The following is a 12639-nucleotide window of genomic DNA, read 5'->3' as shown; positions in this document are numbered from 1 at the left end:
ACTTATGCGGCTTTGAGAATCACTGGCCTATCCATTTAAAGCCAAATTTCTGCCACCTCGCTCTTCCATTGATGATACAACTCTGTGCAAGTCAACGGACTTTTCTGCACCTCAAGTTTCCTTGTCTATAAAATAAAAATATGAATAATACCCACAGGAGGTGGTGGTGAGGATGAAATGAGCTAATCTATGCGAAGCATTTAGGTCAGTGTGTGGAACAAAGCAGGTACCACGGAAGAGTTAGCTAGTGTTACAGTGCTTTTCTTCATCACGCATGCCTACCTTCATTTGCTTTGCTTTTCATCAGAAGGACCCCGATGGGCTTGTCCGAGTCCGGCCGCCCCCGGGGCTCCGGGCTGGGGCTGCGGGAGTGGAGGTGCTCACGGCTGCGGCTCTGGGACGCCCCATACCGGCCATCAGGCTGGGCCCTGTGGCCATACTCCCCTTCGGGGGTGTAGGCGCGATCGTAGACCGCGTCAATGTTCCGGCTGCGGCTGCTCTCCCGGGCTCGCCTGTAATCATCGTGATCCAGGCCCCGCTCAAGGCTGCGGCCACGGCTGCGCTCCCGGGCTCGCCCATAGTCGTCGTCGTGGTCCAGGCCCCGCTCCAGGCTCCGGCCCCGATCCCGGCTGCGCGCCCGGTCGTGGGAACGGCCCCTCTCAGGGCTCTCCTCCCAGCTGCGGCTGCGCCCTCCGCGGCTGCTGGGCCGGCTCCTCTCGCTGTAGCCGCTGCGGGCGCTTCTGCCATCAAACTCGTCCATCACCTCGAAAGCCCGGTCATCTTCGTGGACAGGAGGACTGTCCCGCAGCGGGGCCAGCTGGACCTTCCGGGGCCTCTTGACCACCTGTCACCAAACAGTGGAGACACAAGACAATCCCAACCAAGCAGAGAGAATACAGTGGTTAAGAGCCCAGGTTTCCTTTCCAGCATAACTGTGCGTTCCTACCCAGGCTAAGCCTCAGGATCCTCATCTTTAAAACAAGAAGGATAAATACCTCAGAGTGTTAAGAAGAAAGTAAGACAATGAGTATAAAATGGAGCACAGTTGCTCCAAAAATCTGCTTCTACTCAAAAGTGTGAAAAGCACCAAGAGGCTTTAAATTAAGAAGTTACAAAAATGAAAATGTGGAAAGTGAGACATTCTGTATAGGAGTGCCTAGGTTCATCCATAAATCATGTCATTCAAAGTGGGGGGGGGGGGTGGCATGTAGGAGGAGAGAGGAGGGCAAAGAGGCATCCTTCTAGATTCAAAAGGACTGATGAGATAAGGACCAAGTGTGACTCACGAATTTTGACTGGCTCCTGGATGGAGAACAAAAACAGTCTATCAAAGTCACCTTAGGACATGGACTATGTACTAAATGACTCGGTGAAGTTATTATTACTTTTCTTAAATAGGATTATCAGTAGTATAGTTATGTAGATGAATGTCCTTATTTAGGAGATTTCAGAAGTAAGAAGGGTTGAACTGCCGTGTCTTGCCCCTTCCCCTCAAATGGTTGACTAAAAATGTCTTTATATACACATACAGAGAAAAATTAAGTGAATACAGCAGAATATTAACACTATAGAAGATATGTGTTGGTTATACTAATCTTTGAACTTCCCTTTTTGTTTGAAAATTTTTACCATATAAAGCTGGAAAAAAAAACATCAAATACCACACACCCCTTGTATCCCCCAGCACTGTCCCTAACACACCATGTTCCAATTGCCCTGCTGGAGTGAACACTCCTTACAGCTCAGACCCGTTCCAGGGCCAAGCGGATTTTCAACCAATGTTTGCTGAATGACTGAGTGAGCCGATAAATGAGTGAATGGCACAGACTGCCAGTTATCTCCAAAGAAATGCAAGTTTATGAAGAAAGATCGTGATCCTGTGAGACCTGTTACAAATGAGTTTATGAGCTCATAATTTAGTTTCTAAATTAATGCAGTTTTACCATTGTTTGCAATCTAGCTAAATCTCTTAGAGAATAATTATCTAACCTGGCTCTTCAGGCAAATTCATTCAGGCAAGAGAGGCACTGGTCTTAAGTTAGGAGAAGGATGAGAAGGCAAGAAGGGATCTTTACATCAACCTTAGTTAGCATCACCCTCCCAACATACTGAGGATACAGAGGGAGTGGTCCCTAGATTGTGCAATTCTGTCAAGTGCTAAAGAGTAAGTAGTAATTTTCCTCTGGGCAAAAAACAAAGCTCTACGGAGTCAAGCTGAAAACAAACCCAGGACATACAATGGCAGCGATCTTCCCACTTTTCCTCAGCTGCTGAACAGCAAATGAATGGAGCACGTCTTCCATGGGGGTGCCATTAACCATGACCACCCTGTCATTCTCTCTGCAAACAAAACAGAAAAATGGGATATGAAAAACCCCCAGCTTGCCCCTATGAATCATTTATTTAGGAACAAATAAAAGCAAAAGATTGACCCAAAATTTTTATTAAAGGCTCAGTGTCTAATGACTCCTGAGGTTTAATCTGTCAACTCGGTCTGAGCTCTTCAGAGGAAAGAACCCAGGAGACTCTCAGAGCGCTTTGGACAGTGTCTCCTGGAAACCATCTGTGGAGAAGGACCCAAACCCATGGGTCCCTCCGAGTCGCTGGATGGCACTAAGGTCTGAGCACAGAGGGAACTCGTACATCAGGCCCTCCTTACCCACGGTGTTTGGTGGAACACAGTACATGGTATGCTCTAGCAAATCTACAGATGACCCCAAAGGAGGCTGACAGTCACTTGTGTTTTGGAGGGGATGAAGTCAAGAGGTTGCCTCAGCTTCTTAAAGAAATTTTGAGGTCACAGAACCCTAACTCTTAATTTTATCTCATCCCAAAAATGATGTAAAATTTCAACCATGCTCTCTGTATGAAAGAAAACTAACATATATATATGTTCCTTTCTTTTTTTAATTTTAAAAGTGCACACCACCAAAAGCCCCCTGTCCAGTGGACTGGCAGGGATTGGGAGCAGGAAGAAGGACACTCACTGAAGCAGCCCGTCGGCGGGCCCACCCGGGAGCACGTCAGAAATGACGATAGATGTTTCCCCATTTTCAAAGTGGGGGTTGTCTCTGCCTCCGGATACTGCAATTCCAAATCCTCTCTTGGAATCCTGGTCATTGAAGTTAAGATAAAAATTAAAATAAAATCCTCTATAAGTGGCTTTCAGGATTTATCACCAGTAATCAATAAAATAAAGGTCAAACCAATAACCAGAGACAGTTCAGAAACAGAAGGCTTAGAGAAACAAGTGAGAAACGGAACACGGCATCATCATGGTTAGCCGACAGGTTTATAAAGGGAAACACCTTATCTAAAAGGAACAGCCTTGTGAAAGCGGACAAGATTAATAGCACAGACTGGAGTTATCACTAGAAGCTGGCAGGGGATGGAAATTACATCTTCTGTCCAAATAAGAATGTGCTATTGGAATCACCAATCACATCTGTTCTCATATCCAGGCCTGAGCTGGAAAGGCTTGTCACAACTGAATCTGTGCGAAAACCGTATTTTTAAAGAATACCTTTAACTTACAAGTTAGAGGAGCTAATGGTCTCGTTTAATATACAGTGAAGAAGAAGTATATGGATTTTAAAGACAAAATCTGAAGACGAACTTATTTTTGACATCTTATGAGACAGCAAAGTATTAAATTCTTTTCTATATGCATTTAGGATGGAAATAGAGATGAATGAGATTGAAGATTAATCTAGAAATGTATAAGGGTGAACCCAAATAATCTTAATTCATTTCAGTGTTCAGAAAAGCTAAGCTCCTGGATTTCACCCAGGTGACATATATATGTGGACTATATTCACATCCAGGGATATATGTGGCTATAAGGCTAAATAAGGGTTTGATTATATAAAAAGCTATTCAGAGAATAAAAGAAACCTTCACCCAAAAAAAAGTTCCCATGTGGGGCCCACTATGCCAGTTGACAGCAAACAGAAACACAGAACAAGCTGGGCTGCTGTCCATTAGCCCCACGGCTTTGAGTTTGGCAGGACCTGATACCAGTTTCCACACAAAGAGAGCTCCATCCTCTGCACCAGCTCCTCACCTCTGCCAATTTGTGGTTTAAATTCAAATGGTATACGGCGAAAGGGCAGAGAAAACAGTCAGAATGGAAGCCCCAGAAAATGACAAGAGGTGAAAAATAAGACCTAAAGGGGGAAGCCCCTCAACTCAGGAAATCATGATTACCGCTCCAGAAGTTTCAGCACCTGAGCATCCATCTGTGTTTTTCTATCTGAATTGATTCCATACGTATTTATTCAGAAACCAGTTTCCACTGAAGTCATGGTCTAAAGTTCACAGCTGTGATGGGCAAAGGAAACCTCTCCCTTTGAGGAACTCAGACTCCACCTACACAGTGACAGAGACTGGAAGGACTCAGAGTGGAAAAAGACCCATACATGGCCCAAGAAAATCATGAGGCTGACCAAGGCAGCTTGATGAGTAAGACTTTGGAATCACGAGTGTGTGTTTAGTTCATTTAGCCACACACAAATCACTTACAAGTTCTTAATGGCTGTACTTGTCTTGCGTGGGGCTAACACCTATCATGCCTACCTCGAACTTTGCTGTCAGAATAAAAAGGAATAGAGCTAGCAATTATTAACATGTACTGGACTCCAAGTTCTAGAAGTTCTTCGTATTATCTAATTTAACCAAGAGGGGTAATACCTGTGACATAACTTTAAAAATTCAGTAAAATACATTTACGTATTTTATGATCTTACTTTATGATCTTACTTCTACTTTCAATCCCATTGTGTGCTGGGGGGGAGGGTGAGGGGGCATCATTAAAAATCTGATTAACTTAGCCCCATTAATACAATCAGGAGTGGGACAAGGAATACAACCCATGTCTCCCAAGTGCTAAACCAATGTTTTAAAGTCCTGTTTGGACTTAAAACTCAGTGAGGAAATGATGTTATAAATGCTATACTTAAAATTACAGATATTGTAGAAGCTGCCTTAACATTAAACAGAACAGATTATTTCCATTCCTCCCTTTCTTTCCTCTTTTTCCTGTAAAACATTCTATCTGAAGACACGTGAATACATTAATGAATCTCTGTGATTCTTCTATATTATACAGATCTTAGCCAAAAAATAGAACATACAAATCCTTGTTAATGCAGTAATTGTGTCTGTGTACAAATAAATAAGATCCATGATCTGTTATGGTATCTATAAATGGAATAATAGTCATCATATGTCCACTCGTATGTGGAATCCAAGAAAAGATATTAATGCAAATGAACCTACAAAACAGAAACAGAGACATAGAAAACAAACTTACGGTTACCAAAGGGGAAAAGGAAGGGGGAATAAATTAGGAATCTGAGATGAACAGATACGCACAACTATACATAAAGTAAACAACAGGGTCCTGCTATAGAGCACAGAAAACTGTATTCAGTATCTTTTAATAACCTATAATGGAAAAGAATCTGAAAAAGTGTGTATGTGTATCTGTATGTGCTGTATACCTGAAACACAGTCAATCAACTATACTTCAATTAAAAAAAGATTCATGATCTGTAAATACAAGAACAGATTGTAGCAGATATGACATACGAAACACTCACCTTCTGTAGGGTCACGGTGTACTGTTCCCATATTAGTTCTTCCATGCCTGGAGCCTGTTTTAAAAGAATCAAAACCAATTTGATTAAAACCACAAGCATTTCAATGATAGAAATAAAATTGTAATTCAAAATGTCTCCATAGAAAGTCCAGCTCACACATTCCACACATCAAAAAGAGTGGGAACATTATACTACTTATTTCCAAACACACTTTCCTTCAATGAAATGGCAGTCTTAACAATACAAGGAAAATTAGTGAAATACATACTGAGAGATACACCCTAAAAAGGGAGAAATATTAAGTGTTAAGCTTTTTTCTTATCACCACTCCAAAACACGGTCATGATAAAAGTGCTTATCTAGAGTCGGAAATGGATACATTTCAATTAAAAAAAAAATTCCCATTCCTCCTGTCAAAATCAACTTCCTAGGCAAGTTTATGCATTTTTAAGTCTAAGGGAATCCTTGGCTTTTATCAACAGAGTGCCAAACTTGATACTATTTGTTATCAAGGTCTGTGGGACTCCTTGGCCTTTTCCCCATCAACATTATGGGTATAAAAGATGATAATGCCAGCATAAACATACCCCTAGGTGTCAATTTCTGACAATATTCTAAAATAGATGTCTAGACAAACCTGAAAACAGTGGGTATCATTTCATAATCGTAATAATCCATTAAATGCATGCTGGCTTTGAGGGGAAATCCTTAAAGTCAAAAAATGCCAAGAAAGCTCAAAGCCAGAGAGATAAGGCAGCACTGCAGCAGGCATTTCAACAGGAGGCTGGAAAGAGAGAAAACTGTAGATGTAAACAGGGTGGAGATCAGATCAGAGTGGATGTATAAAGGGGAAAAGCATGCGAGGCAGATGGAGACAGCAGGCACAGCTGCCTGTCTCATTCTTGGCTCTGGGCAGAGTGGAAATAACTAAAAATATCTCCCTGGATAATTCCTGTATTGAGAGACCTGTACTCACTCAGGCTTGAGACTGAAATTCATGTTATAGATGTGACGACACCCTCCCCTACTGAAACACTCATACCCAAAGTGGTTCTACACTGGCACCACCACCCAGGTACATGGAGTGAATGAAATACTCCAGGAACACACTAAAATTACCCAGGAACACACTAAAAAGCAGGCTTCAGAGAATCCTGCAGACAAGTATCTGTGGAACACGAGTTCACAGTTTAAACACGAACACAAAACAGGTCATCATTAGTGAGAGTTAAGAGAAATAAACTGCAGAATCAAAGTCTGTGGATTTTGGAAAAAATCAATCACAGACCAAAAGAAAAGTATAATATGTCTCATGTGTTTTTCATAAGAAATTAAAAAGGGGGAATTCAAAGTGTACTCAAAGAACAGCATCAAAAATGATCAGGCAAATCTAAACTTTTTTTAGAAATAAAAAAATACGATAATAAAATTAAGTTTAAAAATGGATTGAACCACATACCACAGAAAGTTAAAAGATAATAATGAATTGGAAGAAAGATGTGAATAAATTACCCAGTGCAGCACAAATCATTAAAAAAGTGAAACAGTTGAAAGAAATTGAAAGTGAGATAGTCTTACAATGTGTCTATTTAGATTTCCAGAAGAAGTTAAGAAAGTGAGACAGACGCAATACTCCAAAACAACAAGACCTGATGATTCTTCAGGTTCAAGACTGATACATCACAAACAGGGTAAATTAAAAAACCAAATTAAAAAATCACTTTGAAAAACATGGTAATCTTACTACAGAAAAAGATACAGAGACTTGAGAGCAGCTAAGCAGAAAAGAGTACAAAAGAGCAATCAGAATAACATTTGACTTTGAAACAGCAATAATGAAAGCCTGAACTTAGTAGAACTACATATTTAAACTAGTATCTGTTGATTTGGGGGACAGACATTTTTTAAAAAACAAAATTGAGACAGATTATTACCCTAGACAAGCAGTAAAAGAACTTTCAAAGGACAAATTTAAGAAAGGGAAATAATCCCAGAAAAAAGAATAAAAGACAAGAAGGGATGTACATCTGGAAGTATATTGGCTATATGCAACTATAATAAATGTGTAATTTTTGACAGTTAACTAAGACAGAACTAAAATTCTGTGAGCTTCCCAAGTGGCTCAGTGGTAAAGAATCCACCTGCCAAAGTAGGAGATGCAGGAGATATGGGTTCAATCCATGGGTCAGGAAGATCCCCTGGAGGAGGGCATAGCAACCCACTCCAGTATTCTCACCTAGAAAATTCCATGGACAGAGAAGCACGGCTGGCTACAGTCCATGGAGTCTCAAAAGGTAGGAAACAACTGAGTGCGTGTGCGCATGCACACGCACGTGCGCGCACACACACACACACACAGACACACAACCAGGCAACACAGTATGTAAATCTAGAAGTGTGTAACATGATTTAATTATTCTAAATATTGCATTCAAGAGCAGAATTAAACTGTTGATTAATTTTGAACTTCACTGAGTAAAATCCACATATTAAATTTTCTGGTATAACCTCCATAGGAATAATTAGAATATATAACTTCCAAATAGCAAAGGGAAAAATAAAATGAAAACAAAAGTCAATCCAAAAGAAGGCAGAAGAGACAAAATGGGACATTTAGTAAAAGGAGGGCAAATATTAGTACAAAACATAAACTATGATTGTAGAAATGAATGTAGAGTTATCCCAATAGACAGATGGTCAAAATGGATTAAAAACAAGATCTAGTTACATGTTTTTTAATAGACAATATCTAAAACATAAGGACTTAAAGAAATTTAATTATATGAATAAAAAGCTTTACCGTACTTATTTACAAATAATTTAAGAAAAACTCTCTAGCTATTTTACAGTAAAAATTTTTTAAACTCAAATTTGCCAATTCCCGCACTGCTACTAATAAGACAGAGAGAAGAGAATCAAAACATGTCCAGATACTGTCATCCCGTTTTACCCAGTTAAACTCGGGCTTGGTCGGGGGAAGATGCCACTTAGCACAAAAGGCTAACAACTGATAAATTAGAGCAGATAATTTCTTTCTTTTGGTAGAATGGGGTTAGAAAAAGGCAATTTTGTTTGTACAGAAGATGAGCAAGACTACTCTTGAGTGGCTGTCACTGATTACTCAAATCGAGAGGAGTTTATAATCCTTTAGTTCCCTCCTCCCTCTATGTACTCACTGTGGGGACATTTCCCTGGTTAATACCATCTGGCTCCAAGGGATCAGAATTCTCAGAAAGAGATTTAAAAATAGAACTTAGATTGTCTCTAGGGTTAGAAAGAACTCAAAAAATGGTGCCTGGAAAAGGTGAGAATTAGTTTCTGTGTTACCAGCACACCAGGGACTGAGTGCTTTCGGGGTGGAGGTGCATTAGTGTCCAAAAAGGGGTGATGCTTAGGCTAAATGAAGGCATGGCAACACAGTGAAATATGTAAGCATTCAAAAGAGGTAACTGTCTAAAATATGTAAATCTCTCCCACTGTTTAAGTTTATTCACCATGATCACTGTTCTTCAATTTAAAAAAAAGAAAACGGATTTTCAAGTGACTTTTTTCTACTCACTTTTGTCTCATATCTTCTAGAACAGTGTCTGGCACACAGAGTAGGCACTCAAAAATGTTTTCTTTTCCATAAATTAACGGATATATTATTCATTCATCACCCAATTAATATGACGAAGGCACCGATTTCTATTACATACAAGTTTTCCTTTAAAGTAAATTTCTACTCCATTCAGTGGCTCTCTGCTCTTTCCGTATCACGCTTGAGGTGGTTAGCTGGAAACTCAGGTGCCTATGGTCTGGTGTTCCAGAGAGAAATAGTTTATGGCCACTTCTCTCTGGATTTTTGTTGTCTATAACAGCATTTTCCAATTTGTGCCAGTATAACACAGCTTTCCCAAGATTTTAATGAAGTTTCCTATTATTTTTTTTTAAGTGCTTCTTCTTAAAGGGAAATAATAAGCAGAAATCCAGCTGATCAGAACCGATCGTCCCTTTCCATTTTCACAGAACACTTCCTAACATCTCGACACCTGTTTTCAACGTGGCTTCAATACAACCAACTCACCATGACCTGGAAGTAATCTTACTAGCATGTATGTTTTCCAAGTTTCTTCTCTGCACTTTACTTTAAAGCTGACAGATTTCAACAGTGAATTACTCTGAAAGTTGCGGTAAAATAAATACAGTTGCCAAATCCTCTCTGAGTATAGCTATACTCTCATGTATTAAGAAAAAACATCATTCAGTACCCTACCCCAAAAATGTGTTTAAAAGCCATCAGGAAAGAAGCAGTACCATGACAACGACTCCGAGGACTGGGCAATGCTATGGGGTAGATGGAGAGCATAATCCCAAAAGGACAGTGATCTTTAGGTTAAATAAATCAACTCACAGTGAAACACACAGGCACTGAAACAATCATTTAACTTCTGTCCACTTCTAAAGTTTTTTTCATCATGATGACCATATTTTCAATTAGAAAGAGAATTAGTTTTATGTTTCTAGGCCAGCCTGTTCTTGGGAAGCAGTGGGGATATAAATGGGCATACATCTTCCAGAAGGCAAATGCCTTATGTATTTCAAAACGTAAAATCTACATACCACTTGATCAATCAGTTCCAGTTCTAGTAATTTATTCTACAGAAATACTTGTACAAGTGCACAAAGATATACATATAAATTTATGTACATATACAGCTGTTCATAGTTTTTAATAATTAAATGCTCAACAATAGGAGACTGGTTTTATACACACACACTTAAATGTCAATTAAAGGAAAAAGAATCAAGGTGCAAAACATCATTGTTTGTTCCTGTTTCTTATTTCTCTGACTTATTTATTTTTGTAAGCATGCAGGGAAAGGACTGGAAGAGTAAATACCAATAAATGTTAAATTTCTCCAGGAGTTGTGAGGGTTTAGAGAATATTTTTATGAGCACATTGCTTTTAGAATATATGTCAAAAATAAAAACAGAAAACTCTCTATTAACAGTTTTAAATTTTTTATCAGTTAGCAAAATAAATACATTACTTCAAAATTTTATTTTCAAAACATTCTCCTAGTATGAACCTGGCTTTTGTAATTCACTATTCTTTCTTAATAAGATTAAATTGCCTTTAAGTATTCCTGTGCTGCCTGCAGGAGTAATTTAAATTCAATTTGTCAGAGAAAGGATTAATCCCTTACCACTACTGTGCCAATCACAGGAATGAATGAAATTTTTAAATCAATCAGACCTTGCCAAGTGCCAGACTTCATCAACTTGTTATGAAACTGCTCAGATTATAAGCAACCTTTTCCTACCTAGAGTTAATGGGCTGTGACATAACCCATTAACTACTTAAATTTTAAGAGAATATACTAAGTGATAAATTTCAAATCTTAATTTTAAAGGTAAAGAAATTAGAGTGAAATAAATTTTAATAGCTCTCTTGAGCATTAAAAATAAACCATGTTGCATACAACCCACAAAGCTGTGACTTTTTACAAAAGTCTCACAGAAAACCCTTCATTCTTTCATTCCTTCACTTATTCAGTCACTCAACCATGGGTGTGCCCAAAACAGCAAATCACTGACTGTCTTCTCTGCCTCATCTGTATAACTATCTTTCTAGAAACACAGAGCACCCTACACAATCACAGAAAATCAGCTCCCGATACATCCCCAGGGACAGCCTGCAGTCATGTATCAGCTTAGGCAACAGCTGAGACCACGCCTTTCAAACTGGGCCAATGGGCCCCACCCAACCTGTGCTGGGCTGTGCAGAGATCCGAGAATTGCCATCAATATTTACCCTGCTTAGCCTTCGGAAAGCTTCACATGCAAGACCATAGGAAAAGTACATATATATTTATCAGGCAGGGTAAAGGGACTCGTATTCACGATGCAATGATTTCTCTGCTGGTCAGAGGCCCAAGAGAAATGTGCCAGTATGTGCGCACAGATCCACAAAGTATTCACAGCAGGAATATTTCAACAGCCCAAACTGAGACAACCTGAAAGATCTATCAAGGGCAGAACAGACGAACAAATTGTGATATGTTATTAAAATGCAATGCTATACTGCAATGAAAACTAGAGCCACACACCCACAACACAGGAGTGTCTCAAACATAACACGGAGTGAAAAACATCCTGCAAGGGTTTATATAGAGAGCTATCATTTTTACATAATTCAAAGATGGAAATGTGAATATACGGGACACCACTGCACTGCACACTTTTGTTTAGAGGTGTTTGTGTGTGTGTGTGACCCAGGATGAAGTAGATGAGTGAGAAAGGACCTTGGGTCCACCCTAGTGAGGGTCCATGGGTATTGTGACGGGCTCACAAGTATATTTTATAATTACACTTTATGATTTAGATACATAATTCTCTTATATACCAAACACTCTGTAAGTTAAAAAACAAGGTGGGGGGGAAGGAAAGGTGGGCTCATGAGTAAACACCAAAGGGTACCCAATGATTCCTAGCCCAAGGACCTCATACCAATATTTGTTAATGCAGAACAGACGGCAAAGCCAAGGAGCAAAAGTGCAATCATTCAGACTGCCAGGGGGCAAGGAGGGGATGGGAGCAGTAATTTGAGAAGTGCATGAAGGCAGGCAAGGTGCAGAAGCAGGCTGGCTCCGAAGGAGCAGAAGGCTGCAGAAGAAGCCGAGACTCCTTTTCAACCCAAGAGACAACATTCCGGCAGCAGGAGGATCTCCAGTGCTCTCCCCCACATCACTTTCACTTTTTCTATACGTAAGGTGAATAACCACCCCCACGAAATTGTAATGACTCATTCCTAGACAACACAGAAAGATAAAAGGGGGCCATTTTTAAAAACTGTAAATAAAAAGCTTTGTGTTGGCAGTAACGTATATACATGAAGAATGAAAAAGGGACAAATAGTTATTTGATTTGTCTCTAAAAATACTCTCTAGTTGTTAAAGTTTCTTTCCTTTGAAAAATCTTGGCCAAACAGGTAAATTCCATATTTTACATAAAGAATATCGAAATGTGATAAAAACCAACTAGGAGGCAGTTACTA

At 39.6% G+C, this 12639-nt stretch overlaps 1 protein-coding gene across 5 annotated transcripts in view; it reads right to left on the bottom strand.

Annotated features, from left to right (window-relative positions):
• TJP2 (tight junction protein 2) overlaps positions 1–12639 on the bottom strand; it is a 96446-nt gene that overhangs the window by 33078 nt on the left and 50729 nt on the right. For 4 of the 5 annotated variants that reach the window (XM_052645363.1, XM_052645362.1, XM_052645365.1 and 1 more), the window contains exons 2-5: positions 5601–5654; positions 2988–3112; positions 2238–2340; positions 283–844 (exon numbers count right to left, since the gene is read on the bottom strand). In XM_052645363.1, coding sequence (XP_052501323.1) covers positions 283–844; positions 2238–2340; positions 2988–3112; positions 5601–5645 — 835 coding nt within the window. In that variant the 5' untranslated portion in view covers positions 5646–5654. Of the gene's footprint in view, positions 1–282; positions 845–2237; positions 2341–2987; positions 3113–5600; positions 5655–6237; positions 6335–12639 lie in introns of those variants that run through there. The other variant, XM_052645364.1, reaches the window with a different exon arrangement.

This window comes from Budorcas taxicolor, chromosome 8 (assembly GCF_023091745.1).
Source record: "Budorcas taxicolor isolate Tak-1 chromosome 8, Takin1.1, whole genome shotgun sequence".
NCBI lineage: Eukaryota > Metazoa > Chordata > Mammalia > Artiodactyla > Bovidae > Budorcas > Budorcas taxicolor.
The sequence above is the reverse complement of the archived record's forward strand: the minus strand, read 5'-3'. Positions and strand labels throughout refer to the sequence as shown.